The following is a 22,902-nucleotide window of genomic DNA, read 5'->3' on the forward strand; positions in this document are numbered from 1 at the left end:
AATATTTTTCATTTTACATTATTGTATTCCAACAGTGAAGCACTTGTGCTAAGGAGCACTTTCTTAGTTAAATCAATGACACTAAAAGACTGTACCAGTACCATTGCTGCCTGCATTAAAAATCCATGATACAGATATTTGGAAAAAATAGAACAATCTACTTATGCTCTTACCTCTCTTTTGTAGAATGCACTATTCTTTCTGTAAGAAAAACAACACAAAACAGTTTATTTGCTATTAACACCAATGCAATGAAGTTCCACTGCACAACTATGTTATTAGTTGATTTGATGGAATTAAAATGCACCTATTTTCTCTAAATGTACTGAACTATTCGCTCAAAACATCTCCATTCCCTTAGTCAGCAGGCTGAGGTTTTCTATTTCTGCGATCACCAGCCTGCGATTTTCTACCCACTAAAGTGAATTGGGGGGAAAATCACAGACTGGCATGCACAGAAAGGGAAACCCGAGCCTTATTTTTGTCATCTTGATTTTAAAAAAAAGTCTACTTCCACCGACACAAACACAAGTCAAACGCAAGTTTACCATGAATTTAGTGGGTGATTTGGCGTTGCCAGTGAGTTAGTGTCATTTTTGGAACCACACGCTCCAAGTAAGTGAGTTCTAGATGTTTACTATTTTTATTAATGATCTAGATGCAGGTGTTGGGAGCAAGATCTGCAAATTTGCAGATGATACCAAGATCTGTGCGAGTGTCAGGACTGTAGATGATGTTCGACTGCTTCAGATGGATCTTGATGTTTTGGGGGACTGGGCAAATTATGTTAAATTTGGAAAAGTGCAGTGTTGTGCATGTGGGCAGGGCAAATGCTCAACATACATACACCCTTCAGGGAAAATTATTAAAGCAGGTGGAGAAAGAAAGATCTGGGCAATTTGGTGCATAGATTGCTAAAGGTTCACGAGCAATGCCATAAAGCGTTAGCTAGAACAAGTAGGGTGTTGGGGTGCATTTATAGGACAACTGACTATAAGACAAGGTATACTATTTTGTCCATGTACAAGATCTTGGTCAGGCCTCAGTTGGAATACTGTATCCAGTTTTGGTCTCCTCACATGGTGGGTGATATTGAGGCTTTGGAAAGGGTGAGGAGGGCCATTAGACTAATTCCCAGTTTAAAGCATCTTAGTCATCAAGATAGGCTAAAAGAGCTGGGACTCTACACTTTAGCGAAGTGTAAACTTAGGGGTGATCTGATCGAGGTTTATAAGATGATGAAGGGAATAGACTGTGTTCGAGTTGACAGTTTGTTCCATTTAAATAGGTTAGGGAGGACCAGGGGTCACAATTTTAAGTTGTATAAGACCAGATCTAGGTTAGATGTCAGGAGGTGGTTCTTTTCCCAGAGAACAGTGGACCTCTGGAACAGGCTCTCAGCTTGTGCGGTGGACGCCGATTTGCTGAATTCCTTCAAACAAGAGCTGGACCTGTTTATGACTGGGGCGGAGATCACCTCTTGCAAAAGGTAGGTAATGCAGGGTCGGAGTGATCTCTTGGACTAGTTTCAATTGCCTAAGGGGTTGGAGAGGAATTTCCCAGATTTTTTCCCCCCAAATTGGCTTGGGTTTTAATCTGGTTTCTCGCCTCTCCCAGGAGATTACATGGTTTGGGGTGGAGAGTGTATATATTGTGATACACTAGGTATCACAATTGTGTGGGACAGGCTGGATGGACCAGAGGGTCTTTTCCTGTCCGTCATTGTTCGTATGTTCACGAGACCCCAAACAGAGACACTATCCTAGAAGATGGAGAAAACTGGAAGGCAACTCAACCTAGGCTGCTGTTTGTATCTCCTAGTGTTCTGCTGCAGAGAGGGATGAATAGACATTTGGGAGCTTTCCCTCAGAGCTGAGAATCTAGGGATAGGGAGATTTAGATGCATCACGTGTAAAATTCTTAAATTTGAATTTTTAAAAAATTGTTACTGTCCGGAGTTAATCATTTCCATCAATCAGACAATTAAGTGACAGTTGTCCTATGCTGGATTTCTGATCTTAGAATGCAGGTGATATGTCTTTATCTGTCAATGGTGCTAATTTACAATAATATTGTAGTTCAGTAATTTATCCACAAAAGCTATTTACAGAATTTTTAGGAAGAATTCAGCTATTTGCTGGTAATTTTCAGGCAGGTTGCAAAAACTGCACTTTAATAGATCTCCAAAAATATTGCAAGTTGGAGCCAAAGTCTAAAGTGTGGGATTTTTAGTTATATGCCACTGTCAATTTCTCTCAAATAGATCAAAGATCAACAAAACATACAATAATAAATCTAGCCTTTTCTCTATGACTGTCTTTATTATAAAATAGATTTGCCACTGCTATGAACCCCTAAGACATTTAGTGATCACTACACGTTAACAATAGAAGCATTTTTAACACTGCATCAATACTCACTTGACAGGAAAAGATGCAAAAGAATAAAAATCAGAGATTAGTTACAATCAGTAGAGTTTCAGATATTTTAACCTTTCTTGTAGATTACACAGACTGGTTTATTACAGACAAGAGGTTTCAACTTTTCTGCATGTTTATCCTTGATTGGATTCTTTTCTTAATGATTAGACCAATCGAGAATAATTTAACAATTTGCTCCAGTCCTATGAAACGCACGACCATTTGTGGACTCTGTGGGCCGATTTTCATGTAATTAACACCTGTGTGCACCAGTTCACGGGACATAATAGCATAGGAAAGATCTTGTATGCCGAGACTCCCCTTTTGTGCATGATTCACATTTCCAGTGGGCTTGGTGGCAGGGGTTTCATAATATTATAATTATGTGGAAATGATGTAAATACACCTCCTGCATCATTTTCCAGCTATCACTCGGGTCAGCGCCAAGTAAAAATTCTGCGCGTCTGTAACAGGCATCTGAGGTTGCACTGTATATGACAGTAAGTTTAAAAAACTGAGTAAGAAGATTCATTCAACAATTTTAAGGTTAATTCTGCACTTTTTTTTCTTTTTCTTTCTGCAGGCACTTAGGTTCTCATAAACCTTTGTGCCTATTTGTGTCATTTTTTTTGCCTCCCAGCACAATTACTAGCACCATCGTGTTTCCTGATGGGAATTCGATCCTGTTCGAGTGCTTGGAAAAAGAGGGGTAACAGAGGGATACCAGACAGGTCAGGCTGTACGAGTGCTGCTCTGTGCCCATCCGCCAACACCCACACACCTGCATCTGCAGACAGCGATGACCTGACCTCATTTTGGCAGATGATTAGTGCATGCAGGTGCTCCAATTCCAAAAAAAAAATGGGACAGCAGGCCTGATGGCACCACTAAGGTACATGAGTGCTCAATTGATTGTAATGTTGGAACATTTGTCAGAAGCATCCCAATCACATTATCGCATGCTTTCAGTGATACTGCAAGAAAGAAGGCATGGTAAGGCGATCATTCCACAGCAAAGCCTGATTGGCCATTGTCAAGACCTCACGATATTTGCAAGCATTGTTGCATTTACTTGGTAATGACTATGGGGAAATATCTTCACAGAATTGGGCCAGCAGAGATCCAGATGCAGAGCATCTGCTGATAGGGTGCTTGCAGCATTAGGGCTGGCATAACCAGTAATATTACCGATTAACTGCAGACTCAAAGCATCTAGGCATGCTACAATGTGGATATATGGGGATGGTGTCACGGAATGGGATACAAGGCAACTCTCCTAGCAATCATCTCATGCAGTACCACCTCTACTTCAGCAGTCATCAGACAGTCACTTGCCTGAAGACTTATCGCTGCATATTTGTTCTCCTTTCCCTTCATTTTTGACAAACACTTTTTAGTCCTCTGCCCCTTCAGCCATGGCAAGGTTTGCCAATAGACTGAGATGCCCTTTGAACTTTTCAAAGACTATGAGTTTCTGTCGCACTATGCAGACACTTCCCTTTAAATTTCACCTACATACAATTTACTGCTCCCACCACCCTCCTCGAACTATGAATAATAATGTTATTTAATGGGCTGACCCAAGAAATTATTACAATTCTGATGAGATTTGCACCATTGTTTAACAATTTAAAACATACGTGAAAATTGGCCCCGGTGACTTACCACAGATCCTCAGGGAAATTCTTATTGAAAAATCTTGCAACATAATTATAAATTTTAAATCACTGTCTTAATTAAATAATACATCCTTATATGCACAAAAATAATGTATATTCTGTGGGAAGTTATGCAACACAGCTCCGGACTCCAAGCTGTTCACAGCAGTTCTAAACAGAATGTACTGCCGGAAGGAAAGTACAACTGGTTGAAAAGAATGAAATGACAAGATGCTTGATTTCCTTTTAGCACAGCAGAACATATGGTGTATTTGGCAAAGGCTTTGGTTGTGATTTAAACTGCTTACTTTTTCAAAGTAAAATCTAGACCTTGATTAATGTTAACTTAATACACTTAATATTTCATTTCTGGTACAAATTAATTTTTTATCATGTTATTTATACTGTTAAGTTTCAAAATGGATATTTCCGTTTACTAATAGAAACCATGAATTTCTTGGGAGAGTTTGTCGTCTTGTCCTCATAAAATGTCATAATGTTTGATGCTGCCCATAGAATATAGAAATCTGCTTGTTTTTTTAGCAGACTGCAGGAAGGCCATTAACAAAAAGACTTCTGTTTGTTTAGCCAAGAGAACTTTAAAAAAAATAAAACTTTCAAATAAAAAAAATGTTTTGAGTTTCCTAACATATTCTAACTGATAGTAGTAAATGCTGTGATTTAATCTAGTTAAAAAAGGTACTAATAAACTCCTCAAAATAATTGATAGGCATTTTCAATAATATAAAACATTCAGTTTTAAACTTGTTTTTACTCTTATTAGTGAAATTAATTCAATGACTAAACACCAAAAATGGTTGTTGAAGGTGTGTTTTGTGTATTAAATAGAAGTTAATTGAAACTGTTCTTTCTTTCCCCTCAAAACAGAGTAATTTCTTGTTTAACTGCATGCAATGTTCAACAACTACAAAAATGAGATAATTTTATATTCATTTTAGGGTGCAGTTATATTGCAAATATTCTTAGGATGTGATGTGGAGTGGCCAGACTCCGGCTATGTTGCCAGTCGCATCTTCCTGTGAATTCCATTGTCCCAAGTGATAAAAGAGGTGTGCAAAATCAAGAATTGATGAAATGCAAGACAAAAGTCAGGAGCAGAGTAATAAAATCTGGGAAGAGAAGCAGGTGGTAAATGATGAAATCTAGAATCAGAAGCCCGAAGGATCGCTCTGAGATCCAAAGACACGGGGTAGATTTTCAATTTGCCGCTTGGGCGTAAAACTGATGTTGCTGATCGGCCTCAATGGAAATGACAATTGGGCGCTGATCTGCAACACTAGTTATACACCTGGATGACAAGTTGAAAATATACCCCATGAACTAGAAGGGACAGGATGGAAGGAAAAGAAAAAAGCAGCAGCAAGAACGAGAGAGAAAGATTTCTAAAGAGAAGAACAGGCTGAAAAATGTTAAGAGAATAGAAAAGATCAAAATGTGAGGTTTTTTCTACTTCCTTTGGTAATACTTAATATTTTTCACGTAACAGATTGAATTGCCGTTAACTGTTGTAATGTTAAAGTTTTATGTTTTGTGATGTTTTATGGTGATTGTTTTAAAATCCAGTATGTTTTCCTGCAACTCCTCGATAATCATCAGAAGTTATGTGCAGGTCTGACAGCTGTCGGTGGTGGTGCACATTAGCTGCAAAATAGTTCTGTCAGAGGTTGGTGAAATGGATCATGAATCAAAGATAAACTGTTACTGCTTATCCCACATGTGTAGCATAAACCATTATTGTTAGCAAAATATATTAGGAAGTACAAAGTGTAGCAAATAAAAAAAGCAAATCCTTCCAATTTCATTTCTACGAAATTGCTGATGTTGCTGAGCTGTATATGTGGAAGATTTACTTAAAAATATGAGGTACAGCCAGTTCCAAAAGGTGGAATATAAATGATTAGAGATAAACAGAAGAGGTTTAGAGGATTAGAATAATTTGATTGTGGTTTAAATTGCACGGTGGCCTGTTAAAACAAATGCTTATGGTAACATGTGTTCAGAGTCCTCTGGAAATGTAGAAATTCTTTTCAATCAGTTGATCATACTCTCTTCTTCTTTCTCCCTCTCCCCAAAGTGAATAGTAGAAATCAATACATTACGACACATTTTGTATTGAAAGCAAGCAAAATAGTTGAGATGCTGGTACAATATCCATTTAAGTTCTTTGGAGGAAGTATATTAAACACCAATTTATCGCCCATGGGCACAAATTTTTAAAAAAATTCCCTTTGTAACTATCTCTCTTGTTCTTTCCACTCTTTAATTCTTTCTGTTACCCCCCTCTCTGTCTTTCTGTTTGTCTTTTTCCCCCTTCTCTACTTTTCTCATTTTGATGTCTGTATCTGTGTTTGTCTCTGACTGTTCCAGTAATTTTTTCCAGTCTTTCTGTATTTCTCTCTTTCTCCCTGCCTCCTCTCACTTCTGTATGTCTCTAAATCTGTCTCTTGGGCTCTCACTCTTATACCTTTACTAATATACTCAATTTACACCTATTTCAGTTTTCAAAGCCTTGGATACATAGCAAGATGGCAGCCAATATATCCCGGGATATGGTGGGGATCTAGTTGAACACATGCAGGTGAAGGAGAACATGAGAGGGCTGTTTACTCAGGACAAGAACAATGGCTGGGATTGTAAGGAAGTGTGAGGTTGAGATTTAAATAGGGAGGAAGTGGGCAGAGGATGGGGAGGGCAATGTCTGCAATTGGATCTGAGAGTATTTGTTAGGGATGGGGTCTGGGAGCTGGGGGGTGGGGGCTTAAGTATACTCACGGTAGAAGATGAAAGGCACAGTGCTGAACCCTGGAAACACTCGGAGAGGTTGAAGGGGATACAGAACAGCTATGGCCGCTGTGCAGCAATCAGAGATGGAGAGCTGCATAAAAAACAGGAGGGAGGCTAGCTGAAGCATGGAAACTCTGGGAATAGAGCAATGGGCAATCTTCAAGCCTGAGAGAGCAGGGGCAAATTATTAGAAGTATTGGAAGATATTATGAAGTTTTGAGTTTTTTTTAAAAGAATTGTTTGATTTTCTTGTGTTTATTATGTTGTCAATTGTAATTTTTAGAGGTAGACAGGAATGGGTGGGTAAGTGAATGACAAAGCAACATTGCCACTGATATGATTTTGAAATTTATTTTTTCACCGGCTCCTAATCTTATGAATGGGACTTTTTCTTTTGAGCGATAATAAAATAAGTGGTTAAGTGATTTTTAATTGGTAGCTTTTTAGTGAATGTGAAATTCGAGATAATCAGCATGCTTCATGCACTATGGACACAGCAAACACATACCAGCGGGACGAGACTTTTAATTACATATGATCTCCTTTGCTGTTGCTTATTGATAAAATCTAATTAGTTTAGTAGTGACCTACATTGGCTCTCAGTCCGGCAACACCTCAATTTTAAAATTCATATCCTTGTCTTCAAATCCCTCCACGGCCTCGCCCCTCCCTATCTCTGTAACCTCCTCTAGCCCTACAACCCTCCGAGATCTCTGTGCCCCTCCAATTCTGGCCTCTTGTGCATCCCTGATTTTCATCGCTCCACCATTGGCGGCAGTGCCTTCAGCTGCCTAGGCCCTAAGGTCTGGAATTTCTTCCCTAAACCTCTCCTCCTCTCTATGTCTCTCTCATCCTATAAGATGCTCCTTAAAACCTATCTCTTTAACCAAGCTGTTGGTCACCTGTCTTAATATTTCCTTACGTGGCTCGGTGTGAAATTTTGTTTGATAACGCTCCTTTGAAGCACCTTGGAACATTTTACTACGTTAAAGACGTTATATAAATGCAAGTTGTTGTTGTTGAGGGATGAAACATATTTTTGAGTTTTTCTCATGAAGATACACCTTTCTATGTCTTAGTGTGTCTGAGTGCTCTGCAGACTCTGATGCTAGTGCTTCCTGTTTGACATTGTCTGATTACAAAGGAAACAGTTCAATTATGTTATTGAGTAAGAGATTGCTCCAGTCAACCTCCAGGGAGGTATCTGCATATTGTACGTTGAAGATCATGGGATAAAATTTCCACAGGGGTTCTCCCAATCTCCCGCCGTAATTTTGGTGGAAGATCAGTGTAAACCCTGGAAATGCCGCATAAACAGTTGCTTACCCAATTTCAGTAGGGTTTCAGTTAGGGTGGGGAATCGGGAGAACTCGTGCAAAAATTCCAGTCACACATGTTGTGGGAGGGCACAAGTGGAGGTTGAAAGTGGGAGGGGCTGAACGGAAGTTTGGGCTAGGAGGCAACAGATGCACTGGATTTGGGACTGGGATTTGGGAGGAAGAGCTGTAGCAGTTCTACTGGGCCTGGAGTCAGGGAGCACTTTGATGGGGGAGACTTGGGACCTGAGGGCACTTAGTGGGAGGAGAGGAGTTGTGATGTGGGAGAATTTTGGGAAAGGGAGGGAGTTTGGGAAAACTTGCAGATCCAGGAGAACTGCAGGATGAGTTTGTCTGAGAGAACTTTGTTGGAAGGGTGGGTGAGATGTCTGGGTCGGGTAGAATTTGTGGAAGGGTTAATGAAGCGGCATGGAAGCAAAAGCCACACAGTTGAGGCTGAAAGCCCAGCTGCCAGAGGTTTAGTTAAAATAATCTGTACACGTTCCTTAAATTGAAGGCTTAGTGACTTTGGCGTATAGACCGAAGATCATCAAACAACAGCTCATTACAGGAGCTACTGCACGAGGTGGCATATCAGGCAAAAGAGAATAGGATGTTTTATTAAAAAATAAGTGAACATTAGGGTAGAACCCTAGTAAAATAACTTGCATCATGCATAAAAATACCATCTTTATATACCACTGTGCAATCTTAAGTTAGAAGAATATTGAACAGGACGTAATACTTACCAATTTGACCCTTGTTGTGTGGGTGTTATTTCTTTTTGGGCCCAATTCCATAATATTTAGTGCTCCAGGCTGGAAGTACACATAAAACTGTCCTTAGAAAACTAATTTAAATACAACACTAAATAGCATGTTTGTTCTGTCAACATCTAAACAAATAGCACAGTAACCGGGACATCATGTATATCTGGGAGATATTAGACACCAGTAAAATAAAAGAGTTCATATGATTTTACAAGTCACTGGAGCAAAGCTCAAGCAGTTAAAATCATGATCTGAACTCAATTTTGGCATCTGTGAATAGAAAACTCCACAGCAACAATCCACTGTTCTGAGATTCAAAAGCACATAGAAGATCACCCCTTAATCTGACTCTCAGATCCAGTATCAGATCTTAATCTCATATTGATAAAGCTTAGTTTTTACTCCTTTGTAATCTATCTCATCATATGACCATATGTTGGTCAATCACAAAACAGTCTGGTTTCACTACATTGTCACTGAACTTCAAAAGCTTTTGTAGTCGACCAGCCATGTTTCCTTTGCAAATTTGGACTGAGCTATTTTTAGGCTCCATTGACGATTTATGGCTTAAGCTGTTTTAGAGGTTCATCCCCATCAAGAGATTACAGTGATGCCATTCTTGGACGCTAACCAAATTGACATTGATGGAGCTCCCCCCTAATACATCAGTAAGACTACAGACTGCAAACTCACGCAACAGTATGCCAGACAGATTAGATGGTCACCAGTTCAAATCCTGGTCTGTGCTGCTCTTAGCTGGAGCAGCAGTTGGGACACTACAATTGGCCTTGGTACAATGGCTCAGGAGAGAAAAAAAACCACAGTAAGAGTTCCCACTCCTGACTACCGTCAGTGACCCTGGCTGAAAAGTGTACATGTATAGACATTAGAGGTTGGTTGTGATGCCCATGGCAGTTGAATAGTCTGCAGGCACTCACTCTCTATGCTCATATATGAAGAATGGCCTCTCGGGTAAAACACTAGAGATCTGCTGCTGACTGTGGAATCCTGTACCCCAACAAAAGTCGGCACCTTAAGGAGAGGAGGGGAGAACATCAGGAAAAAATTAAATACTAAAAAAGATATGCAGTCTGGAAAATAATTTCATTTTAAATTTAAAACATCAGGTAAACTTGTTGCTTAGCAGTATATTGTGGAATGTAGAAACTGGCTGATGAAAGCCAGGCAAAATGAAAACTCAATCTGCACAGTGGCCACGTGAACCAATTCTCATACTTTCATGAAACATGATTGTTCAGATTTACCTTCTAATGAGGGTCTCTTTTGCGTAGCAGTCCTTAAATGGGCCTAAACATCAATTCATTAAAAAGCCCACCAGATGAAGGTGATACCTCAAGGCAAGTGGGAGATAAACTACATTCAAATAATGATGAACTTCATAACACAGATAACCTGAAATGTCTCATTAGGAAAAGTAGTATGTTTTGGTTTAATGAGTGTGTGCCATCCAGGCTGTTCTTAAAAGAATGATATTGCTGATTGGAGCAGATGAGGTTTTTTTTCAGAAGGGGTTAGTTATTACAATATGAATTATTCCCTATGTTACATAGGTAATGTCTGAGTTGATCATTGGTTTGAGGTACTAGTGATGAGATTCATTTAAGATCGGTTATATGCTGAATGTGGTATGAAATATCCCTCTTCTCACTCTACAGCAGAAAAAGGAAAGAAAATACTGCAGTTTATTGAGAAATGATCTGCAACTGATCACTAGAAAATTCTATGTCCAATATATATAATAGATATTTGCCAATGTATTGTAATTGAAGATATCCCTTTCCATATTTTATGCACACAGATGGTGGGTTGAGACAAGAATTGTTCAGAATGAATACTTAATGTGTGAGCCAGGAGTACATGACTAAGGGGTATGGGGCAGTGAGCAGCATAAACAATATTTTTGAGATGTTTTGAACATTAATACTGTTATTAACAAATTAATACTGATTTGATAAACAGAAAAAAAAATTCTACTCATCAAAATACTCACAAGGAATCAAGTTTAAAATTAAATTGCTGAATTACTTTTACTGCCCATTTGTTCTAATCTCCCCTTAAATTCTTTCTGTGACCTCTTGTTCCATTCTCATCAACCAATGGTAACAATCTAAGACTAGTTACCCTTTCATAACGCTTAATGACGTCTGAGTCACATCCTTCTCAGCTCCAGTAAAACAAAAGTGGGAACGGTTAAAATCGCTGTAAAGGCCATACCCCTCTGTTCCCACTGCCATAAAACCACACTACAGACCAAAGTACCAAATGTGATAAAAGTTACAAGTTGAATTCCCAACACAATAATTGCCTTCCATTCATTCCTAAGTGTCAACCCCCAAGTGCCTTATAAGGTTTCCGAAGTCTACTACTCTTACGACATGTTCTCCTAGTGGCCTCAGCAAAGCTGGTGGACGGCTGCTGTTGCTCATGTTGGAACCCTTGATCATGTTGTGGCCGGTGACTACTGGGTGCTTGAGCCTGTACGGGCCCAGCTGCAGACCGCTGATCCTCAGCTGCTGTCTCGGCTTCTGTTGGGACAGTCTGGCCCAACTGACTTCCTGGCACCACGGTGGGTACTGGTTGAGGAGGTGGTGGAGGAGCAGACACGTGACATCCTGAGAGAGGGCAACACATACTGCTCCCATCACGCCACTGCCACGCCTATTGGGTTGGGGCTCATCACTTCCACTGATCTGTCGGAGAGCAGACTTCAGAAGATAAGTGAATCCTTGAAAGCCCCTATCTACTCGGTCCACCAATCTGTCCAAGGTGGAGCCCAAAGCCTTCATGGCAGCCATCTGAACTTCCACCAAAGCTGCAAAGCTGATTCCTTTTGTGAGGGCTCTTCTGCAGCATTTGTGGAGATGACCACAATCTCAAGGTAGGCTACAGAGTGCTGATGCCATGCAAGACACACGGTCTTGAAGCGGATTAACCTCTTAGCTGGCTTTCCAATGCCTCGTGTGAGGCTAGCAGTTCTCTTTTCATGCCTGCACCCTCAACTCTGTCCTGCTTAGCAGAGCTGGGAGAGGACCTCGTCTTCCGACGTGCTCCCTCCTGAGCTGTCCCTGCCATCAGTACCTGCTGCTGCTGACTCGTGCTGGGTGTTTCACCACATGCAGACCCCTCTAACTCACTGTCTGAGCCACGAGGTGTGCCAATATCTGTGCCGGTGCTTGGGAGGGATGGAGCATGTGATAGTACATCTGCAGGATTGTGCTCCTCCGAAGTGTCTTCTGCAGAGTCCAGGTGCTGAGAAGAACCTAGAGGCAAGAGAAAACGGACAAGTGTTAGAATGGACTAAGAGACTGGACATCAGCAGGTGACAGTCTTCAGAATACAACGTGAAGTTGTGATGCTTGCTGAATATATGAGATGAATGAAGGTTACAAGTAATATGGAGACACCCTATTCAGATGCCTCCAGCATCACGTTGCCCAATCCTCATGGTTTTGCCCTAGGGCGTCCTGCTTTATTTGGATGAGGGCTATGATATTAGCTACTCCTCCCCTGGTCTTGATCCTCTCTCTGGCATTATGTACTGTTTTATCCTGCAGAAAGAGGTGAGAGTTAGTGTTACAAAGAATTACAAAGAATGTACAACACAGAAACAGGCCATTCGGCCCAATAGGTCCATGCTCGTGTTTATGCTCCACTTGAGCCTCCTCCCACTCTTCCTCATGTGTTTAGCTAGCTTCCCCTTAAATGCATCTATGCTAGTCGCCTCAACTACTTCTTGCTGTATCGAGTTCCACACTCTCTGGATAAAGAAGTTTCTCCTGAATTCCCTATTGGATTTATTAGTGGCTATCTTATATTTATGACCTAGTTCTGGTCTCTCCCGCAAGTGCATACATCTTCTCCATGTCTACCCTATCAAACCCTTTCATAATCTTAAAGACGTCTATCGGGTCACCCCTCAATCTTCTCTTTTCTGGAGAAAAGAGCCCCAGCCTAATCAACCTTTCCTGACAGGTATGACCTCTCATTTCTGGTATCATCCTAGTAAATCTTGTTTGCACCTTCTCCAGTGCCTCTATATTCTTTTTATAGTGTGGAGACCAGAGCTGTTTACAGTACTCCAAGTGTGGTCTAACCAAGGTTCTGTACAAGTTTAGCATAACTTCTCTGCTTTTCAATGATAACCCTCTAGAAATGAACCCCAGTGCTTGGTTTGCTTTTTTAAAAAATGGTCTTATTAACCTGCGTCAGTACTTTTAGTGATCTGTGTATCTGTACCCCTAAATCTCTCTGCTCCTCTACCCCATTTAGACTCTTAATTTCCAAGGAGTATGTGGCCACCTTTTTATTCCTACCAAAATGTACCACCTCACATTTATCTATATTGAAATTAATTTGCCAATTACATGCCCATTCTGCAAGTTTATTATTGGGCCGGAACCTGCTTCGACCGGCGTGGTAAGGCTCTCCACACCTCCTGCAGATAAAAAGTACAAATGTACTTACTGCGTGGTCCACGAAGTAAATTTGCTGGATTCTGAGATCTTCCTCAGTGGTGCGTTCTGATATCAGTGCAGGCCATGTGCGCATGGAAACACTGTGGGACTGCAAGCACCGCCCACATACAGGCAAGTTAAACTCATAAATTTAAAGTGACATTCCCTATGTTAGTCTAAATAAAAATTTAACATAATAACAAGCCTTATTATAAAAAGGCAAGGAAATAATTTATAATGTACTGAAACATAAGGAAATTTAAATATATTTAATACATTTTTTTAACGATCAAAAAGTTTTAATAGGAATAATTAAGACATTCCACATTTTTAAAATTTAATTTTTTGTTGTTTTTCAGTCATTATAAGTATATCCATGCTTTTAAAAGGTAGTGTAGGGCTGGTATTTTCAAACGTATCTTCTCGTGGAATAAGTATCTTTGTTCCAGCTGGGCAGTTGGGTAAGTTTACGATTGTTTGGTGATTGTGTTTGATTGTATATGATTGTGGCGTAGTTGGCCCTTTAATTCGGAACCAATCAGAGCAAGTTCGCGATTTCCGGGTTTTAATGTGCATATGCGCGTTCGCGAACTTGTTCCGATGGATTCGAAGGCGGTTGGGATGGACGCCATTACGGAGTGGCGTCCAAGGTAAGTAAGTTCTGGGCCAATGTCTTCCTGTATTTTGTCGCAGTCCTCCTCAGTATTAACTATGCTCCCCAATTTGGCATCGTCCGCAAATTTTGAAATTGTACTTCCGATTCCCGAATCCAAATCGTTGATGTAGTGTGTGTCTTTTGAAAGGTAATTAGAGATGTGCACGGCTTGTGCATATAGTGCATGTGTTGAGAGCTGGGGAAGAAGCAAAATGGAATGAGGATGGGGAGGTGATAAATGTAAAGCCAAGTGCGGAATATGAAGTGGAGAAGGAGACCTGGGAGGAGCTCCTGGTTATACAAGCCATTATCTCTGGTGACATTTTAATGAATCTATTCTACGCCTTTTCTATTGCTTTAATATCTTTTCTACAATAAGGTCTCCTAAGGTGTGCACAATACTATTACTGCGGCCTAATTAATGTCTTGTACAAGTTCAATATTATTGTTTGCTTTTGTATCTGTGCCTATTTTAGTCTCAAAACCAGGATTTGTTTTGCCTTTTATGACCTTATCAACTTTCACTGCCTGAGTATCTATTCTTCTACACCAATTAAAATCTTACCATTTAACGTGTACTTCCTTTCCTTATTCTTACTTCCAAAATTAATTACTTCATATCTCTTGACAATGAATAGTAAGCCTGAGGATTGGGAGGAAATCAACAAAGGGTAACCAAGACATTGATAAAGAGGGAGAAAATTAAATATGACAGTAAACCAGCAAGAAATATAAAAACAGATTGTAAGAGCTTTATATGGATATAAAAAGGAAGAGATTGGTGAAAGTAAACTTGGGTCCCTTAGAGGCAGAGACAGGAGAAATTATAATGGGGATTAAGGAAATGGCAGAGACATTGAACAAATATTTTGTATCTGTCTTCACAGTAGAAGACACAAAAAACATACCAGAAATAGTGGGGATCCAAGGGTCTCATGAGAGGGAGGAACTTAAAGTAATTAAGATTAGTAAAGAAAAAGTTTTAGAAAAATTAATGGGACTTAAAGCCGACAAATCCCCTGGACCTGATGGCCTACATTCTAGGGTTTTAAAAGAGGTGGTTGCAGAGATAGTGGATGTATTGATTTTGATCTTCCAGAATTCTCGAGATTCTGGAACGGTTCCCGTGGATTGAAAGGTAGCAAATGTAACCCCACTATTCAAGAAAGGAGGGAGAGAAACCAGTGAATTATAGACCAGTTAGCTTGACATCAGCAGTAGAGAAAATGCTAGAATCTATTATTAAGGATGTAGTAACAGGGCACTTAGAAAATCATAATATGATTAGGCAAAGTCAACACAGTTTTATGAAAGGGAAATAGTGTTTGACAAATCTGTTAGAATTTTTTGAGGGGGTAACTAACAGGGTCGATAAGGGGGTACCAGTGGATGTAATATATTTGGATTTTCAAAAGACATTCGATAAGGTGCCACATATGAGGTTGTTACACAAGATTACAGCTCATGGGATTGGGGTTGGTTAACGGACAGAAAACAGAGAGTAGGAAAAATGGTTCATTTTCGGGTTGGTTGGTTGTAACTAGTGGGGCGTCGCAGGGATCGGTGCTTGGGCCTCAGCTATTTACAATCTATATTAATGACTTAGATGAAGGGACCGAGTGTAATGTATGCAAGTCTGCTGACGATACAAAGCTAGGTGGGAAAGTAAGTTATGTGGAGGACACAGTCTGCAAACGAATATAGGCAGGTTAAGTGAGCGGGCAAGAAGGTGGCAGATGGAGTATAATGTGGGGAAATGTGAGGTTATTCACTTTGGTAAGAAAAATGAGAAACTATTAAATGTTGGTGTTCAGAAGGATTTGGGTGTCCATGTACACGAAACACAAAGTTAACATACAGGTACAGCAAGCAATTAGGAAGGCAAATGGTGTTTTGGCCTTTATTGCAAGGAGGTTGGAGTACAAGAGTAAGGAAGTTTTGCTGCAAAACTGTACAAGACATTTGTGAGATCACACCTGGAGTACTGTGTACAGTTTTAGTCTCCTTACCTAAGGAAGGATCTACTTGCCTTAGAGGTGGTGCAACTAGGGTTCACTAGATTAATTCCTGGGATGAAAGGGTTGTCCTATGGAGGAAAGATTGAGTAGAAAGGGCCTTTACTCTCTGGAGTTTAGAAGAATGAGAGATGATCTCATTGAAACATATATGATTCTAAGAGGGCTTGACAGGGTAGATGCTGAGAGGATGTTTTCCTTGGCTGGAGAGTCTAGAACTAGGGGACATGATCTCAGGATAAGGGGTCGGACATTTAGGACTGAGATGAGGAGGAAGTTCTTCACTCAGAGGGTTGTGAATATTTGGAATTTTCTACCCCAAGGGGCTGTGGATGCTCAGTCGTTGAGTATATTCAAGACTGAGATGGATAGATTTTTGGACTTTAAGGGAACCAAGGGATATGGGGATCAGGTGGGAAAGTGGAGTTGAGGTCGAAGATCAGCCACGATCTTATTGAATGGCGGAGCAGGCTCGTGGGGCCGTATGGTCTACTCCTGCTCCTATTTCTTATGTTCTTATATGAACTGCATCTGCCATCTCGCTAGCCTATTATGTCATCCTGTAGACTTTCACAGTCCTTGTCACAATTTGCCTCCCCCCCTCATCAGCAAATTTCTAAGTCCAGGTCATTTATGTACATAGTAAATAACAGCGACCCCAACATGACCCCGTGTAATATCACTCACCACATCTTCCCAGTCGGAGAAAATTTATTTTGTCCCTACCCTTTGCTTTCTGTCCTCCAACCATTTCTCTATCCATGTGGCCACATTCCCGTGTGTGTTATCTTTGCCATAAGTCTCTTATCTAAGTAGCCCATCAAATGCTTTTTCTAAATCCATATTTTTGGAAAGCCTTTGACAAGGTAACACATGGGAGACTACTAGAGAAGATTACGGGGTATGGAATTGGGGGAGGATAGAAAACGGGATTAAAAGTTGGTTAGTAGGGTGAAAACACAGAGTAGTAAGAGCAAATTTTCAGAGTGGAATTGGGTGGTAGTCTCCCACAGTGCCCAGTTCTGGGGTCACTTCTGTTCACTGTGTATAATCAATGATTTGAATATAGGCCTAGAGGAAGTGATGTTGACATTTGCAGATTATACCAAAGTAGGAGGTATAGGGGGCTAAATTGGGCGGCATAGAGCACGTTGTGTAGATGCTACCTGGAATCCTAAGCCCTGGAAATGGCATCCGAGTGCGCAGGACGCCATCTTGGTAAAGGTGGTCTAACGAATGCCGGCAGCATGTAAAGTAGGGAGATTGATTTACGTCATAATGTGCAACACTGATTTGAAGTAGTCGGCACCATTTTCGAACTCCCTGTTCCAGTCAATGCACTGTCCTAACCTCGCACAGCTGAATAGGTCTTAAATGGCATGAAGGACCCCCCCACCAGCACTATTTAAAGGGATCATTCAGGAGTTACAGATTAGTTGCTGGATTAGTTATTCTGGCTGTTGGTACAATTGTGTGTGTTTGTGGAAGCTTCCTATACTTGGAGAAAGTTGCAATATTATATAGACAGTGGTCTAGGTGGTCTTGCAGTACTGTTAGTGGCATTTAAAATAGTGTGCTGAACAATGTTGCTTCCAGACATAAGTGCCCTGCTGGGCTTCCTCTGGGAATTGAACATGACTGGGAGCATGCAGAGAGCTACGCAGAGGCGGACAAGCTGCTAGCAGAGGGAGGAGGAAGAGGAGGCACAGGGCACTCAGCAGGAGGCCATATCTGCAGAAGGTCTTGAGGGACAAATTCTCCTACCTCAACTTCAGCAACGACCAGTGCATGCAGTTCACGAAAGAGGTCGTGACGGAGATTTGTCAACTGCTGCAGCCACAACTGCAGCCTCAGAGCAGGACAAGGACAGCATTGCCTCTGGCTGTCAAGGTAACCGTGGCGCTTAATTTTTACGGCTCTGGCTCCTTTCAGGTTGCTGCTGGCGATATAAACAACATCTCACAGTTTGCAATGCACTGCTGTATAAGGGAGGTCACTGAGGCTCTGTACGCACTCGGAAACAGATTCATCACGTTCCCTCAACAGAGGCAAGCAGCAGAAGCGAGCACGAGAGTTTGTTCGCATTGCAGGCTTCCCCATGGTGCAGGTGCCATTGACTGCACGCGTATTGCTGTGCGTGCTCCTCATCAGAACTTGGCAATATTCATGAACAGAAAGGGATTCCATTCCCTCATTGTGCAGCTGGTGTGCGACCACACGCAGCACATCATGCAGGTCAATGACTGCTATCCTGGCAGCAGTCATGATTGCTTCATCCTGCGGCAGTCCTCTGTTCCACCTATATTTCAACCAACACAGCAAGTCAAAGGCTGGATACTGGGCGACGAGGGTTATCCCCTTATGAAATGGCTTATGACTCCGGTCCGGAATGCACGCCCGCGTGTAGAGAAGGCGTTCAACGAGAGCTATACTGCCACATGGAACATCATCGAGCACACCATAGGCGTCCTCAAGCAATGCTTCCGCTGCCTGGACCGCTCTGGAGGAGTCTTGCAGTACTCAGCTGAGCGGGTATCAAGATTTGTGGTTGTATGCTGCAAGCTGCACAACCTCGCCATTATGAGGGAACAGCCCTTTCCACTGTCTATCAGGTGAGAACCTGAGCCAGAGGCAGAGGAAGAGGAGGGAGAGGCAGAAGAGGAAATACAGCAGGAAGTGGAGGAAGAGGCAGGGAGGCAACAAGGTAGACAGGCCCTGTCTGCTAAGGCTCTGCGAGATCAGATTACGAATGAGAAATACCAATAATCTCAAGGAAACCTCCCGATTCACCAACAGTCCCACACTCCTTACTTTTCCACTCCCACATGACCATCAAATCGTCCTCCTTATGATTACACATTGCTTCCTCCCTCAGCTTATCGCAGAAATGAAAGCCAACACTAAATGCAAATCCAAATCTATCAATTAACATATGCAATAAAGCAAACAAAATGAGACTATTCATCCTTGTGCATTCCCCTCCGTGCCTGTCGTTCATGTGCCTTTACCTTTCCTAGTGCTCCTACGAGGTGCATCCCCAATGGCTGGAGCATGGGTGGTGGGAGGCTGCTGATCTTCGATGGAGGAGAGTGCATATGGCTGTGGAGGACGACCTTGAGCAGCTCTGGGCCATGAGGGCCCAGCTTCAGACTGCACCATCTCGGCCTGGGCTGCAGCAGTCTGGCCTGGCTGGCTGACAGGCAACATCAAGGGCATTGGCGGAATGGCAGGGGTGGGAGCAGGAATGCTGTCATCCTGAGAGAGGACAGCAGGTTCGAATGCCATGCACCGCTGTCACTCACACTGGGCGGCGCCTCAGCACTCCTGGAGAACAGATTGCTGGAGTGCTGTGACGCCCTGGAAGCCCCGTTCCAAAGTGGTACCCAGAGCCATGATGGCAGCAATCTGAGCCTGTACGCAGCAGCCTGATCTCCAAATGAAGCATGCAAATCTTTGATGGCAGCTGTTTGTGCTGCAATGGAAGCTGAGGCATTGGTCATCAGACGCTGCATCATGGTGGGTTCCACAGGTGTGCTGATGGAGGTGACCACCCGTTCCACGTGGGAAAGGATGGGCTCCAAGCTCTGCGCAAAGCCCTGTGCTAAGTTGGAGTTGGACTCCTCCATGCCCCTTGACATTGTGCACAGGCTTCCCAGTGCACCAAGCATTTGGTTGTGTACGCCAATCAGCCATCTTCTGTAACCTGGCCCATCAAAGTCATCATCTGACTCCTCGGCAGCAGAACTAGTGTGTGACCTTGCCCTCCAGTGAGCTGGCACCTGTATATCCGTTCCCCCTGCCCCGGCTCCTGCGCACTTGTGCCCGGTGTCTCACCACGCGCCAATCCCTCTTCTATCCTAGCCTCTAATGTACGCGGCTGCGAGTGTAAGATTGAGTGACGATGTGTCTTCATCATTTCTATTGTCTTTCTCTGTCGGTGCCGGTTCCAGATCTTGGGTATCGGAAATAACAAAGGGACACGGGTTGAGTTGTGGTGAGGGGAGAGGAGAAAGTAAGACGTGCGTGCTGACACCATCTGCAGCACGTGAGTCAGTAAAGATTGTGGGATGAGGGAGACGTGAAAAGCGAGAAGGAGGATTAGGTATGCAGAGACCCCCATTGTCGATATCTCGAGCACCGCCAATGGCCACGGCTGCCATGCCAGACCCCCTAACGATCACCAGCATGGTGTCCTCCATGGGGGTGAGGACGTGTACGTGTGCCTGTCCTCTCCCAGGTCTTTCCTAGTGTTACGTGCCACCTTCTCCTGCAAGAGGGAAGTGTGTCAGTGAGTGTCCTGGAAGATGTTTCGGTAATGTGGCTGTTATGGTTGAATAGCTGCCAGTGTGTGTGACCTCTGACTTGTCGGTGTGCGGCATGCAACAGTGATAATCTGTGAGGGTGAGATGCAGCATCTGATTCGCAGGGTTGCATACTGATTGAAACAGTCTGTTGGTAGGTGGGTGATGGGGTGTGTAGTGCGTGGAGCAGTGGATGAGGCTAGTGGTGCAGTTGGTAGGATATGCCACGTGACAGTTGAACGCACTCACTTTGACCACTCGTGTCAAATCACTGAACTTTTTCCTGCACTGCATCCATGTGCGTGGAGGTGATGCTCCTGGCATTGACCTCGTCCGCCACTGCCTCCCACTGCCTCTTGAGGATGTGTCTGGCAGGCCTCTTGCCCCCCTGCGGATATAAGATGACCCTCCGTCTGTTCACCTCTTCAACCAAGGCCTCCAGAGCACCATCTGAGAACCTTGGTGCACGTGCGAGAGAACGTGCAGCAATTCCTCAATATCTTCCAGCCCAGGAATCACTTCTCACACCACTTTCTGCAGCCACAGTGCATCTCCCCTTTAAGAGGTGCAGGCTGCCTTTAAGTAATGTTAGCCACTCCCGATATCGAGGCCCCCTGCTGGTGCGTGCAGCCACTCATAGCGCTGGCTGCACGCAGCAATAATGTAGATTGGCAGGCAGAATGTTACACGCTGCCTACGTCTCAAAGACCGGACGTGGGTTAATCGTGCACCGCGATCCCGGCGTTCGTTTTCGGGGGTTAACCAATTTAACTCCCATAGTTAATTCATTAGAAGACCAAAGGAAGCTGCAAAGGCATATTGATAAGAAATGGTTAATGTAATTCAATGTCAGTAAAGTGTGAGATGATACATTTTGGTAAAAAGAACATCAGGAATTATACTCTGAATGGAAGAGGGCTCGGTGCTGTGGAAGAGCAGAGAGATTTGGCAGATCAGGTTCACAGGATATTAAAGGCAGTACCTCAGGTCGATAAGGCCGTAATAAAGCTAATGGAATTCTAGGTTTTATCACAAGAGATGTAGGATATAAAAAACAACAGATAATGATGAACCTGTGTAAAACCTTAATAAGACCGCAGTTAGAATACTGTATGTGGTATTGAGCGCCACACTATAGAAATGATATTGAGGCTGCAGAGGGAACAACACAGATTTACCAGCACGCTGCCCGGCAGGAGCAAATGCAAATATGAAGAAACACGTGAAGAATGGGGTCTTTTCATTAGAAAAAGTGCAGACGACGAGATGTTGGAAGTGTTTAAAATTATGAATGATGTGGAGATGCCAGTGATGGACTGGGGTTGACAATTTGTCAATCCTAAAATGATGCACTGGGGTTGACATTTGTCAATCCTAAAATTATGAAAGGATAGGACAGGGTAGATAGAAGCAGACAGTAGTTGAAGGAGTCTAGGACGACAACAACAACTTGCATTTATATAGCACCTTTAACGTAGTAAAATGTCCCAAGGCGCTTCACAGGAGTGTTATCAAACAAAATTTTACACCGAGCCACATAAGGAGATTTTAGGACAGGTGATCAAAAGCTTGGTCAAAGAGGTAGGTTTTAAGGAGCGTCTTAAAGGAGGACAGAGAGGGAGAGAGTTGGAGAGGCTTAGGGAGGGAATTCCAGAGTTTAGGGCCTAGGCAGCTGAAGGCCGGCCGCCAATGTTGGAGTGATTAAAATCGGGGATGCACAAGAAGCCAAAATTGGAGAAGTGCAGAGATCTCCGAGGGTTGTAGGGCTGGAGGAGGTTACAGAGATAGGGAGGAGCGAGGCCATGGATTAGAGACCATATATACAAGATTAAATGTAAGAGATTTAGAATGGAGAGCAAGAGAAACTTCTTTGCACAGAAAATTGTTACACTGTGGATTTCACTTCCAGGGTTAGCGGTTGAGGCAGAAACTACGTCGATATTCAAGATTAGAGAGGTGGATGAAAGTAGAGGATAAAGAGATATGGGAACAGGGTGGGTAAATGTGGTCAGAACTATCTGCTTGCAAGGATGGGAAATGCCAACATGGATCTATGTATTCTATGTATGTGCAGAAAAACACTGGCAGGGATTTAATGGGCTGAATGGCCTGTTTCTATGTTGTGACATTCTATGATTCTGTCAATATTCGAAGTGACAATTATACAACACTTGTTCTTTGTAATTATATGGTACATTTGCCCTTTATTTGGTTTATGCTTTCAAAGCTCTTACTGTATTACACAATTGAAATCAAAGTATGTTTCTTGTATGTGGTTTCATCAGGCTGAAGCGTATTATTACAATCCATTTTGTAATGTAGCTAACGTGCTCCAAAGAAATATAACAAAAAAAGGTTATTTACTAATGCATAATCCAATATGAATTTTATTTTGCCCATCTGTCTTTTTTCAATAAACATAAAAACTACAATGTTTTGGCTACTGTACTAAATTACAGATTCATCTATAACAGAACCTAAGTTGCA

At 42.3% G+C, this 22,902-nt stretch overlaps 1 protein-coding gene across 2 annotated transcripts in view; it reads right to left on the reverse strand.

Moving 5' to 3' along the window:
* The window catches only part of rgs11 (regulator of G protein signaling 11), a 140,478-nt gene that overhangs the window by 38,635 nt on the left and 78,941 nt on the right, over positions 1 to 22,902 (reverse strand). For both annotated transcript variants that reach the window (XM_068003190.1, XM_068003189.1), the window contains exons 9-10: positions 8,949 to 9,017; positions 174 to 197 (exon numbers count right to left, since the gene is read on the reverse strand). In XM_068003190.1, the coding sequence (XP_067859291.1) occupies positions 174 to 197; positions 8,949 to 9,017 (93 nt within the window). The remainder of the gene's footprint in view (positions 1 to 173; positions 198 to 8,948; positions 9,018 to 22,902) is intronic.

Source organism: Heptranchias perlo, chromosome 22, assembly GCF_035084215.1.
Source record: "Heptranchias perlo isolate sHepPer1 chromosome 22, sHepPer1.hap1, whole genome shotgun sequence".
Lineage (NCBI taxonomy): Eukaryota > Metazoa > Chordata > Chondrichthyes > Hexanchiformes > Hexanchidae > Heptranchias > Heptranchias perlo.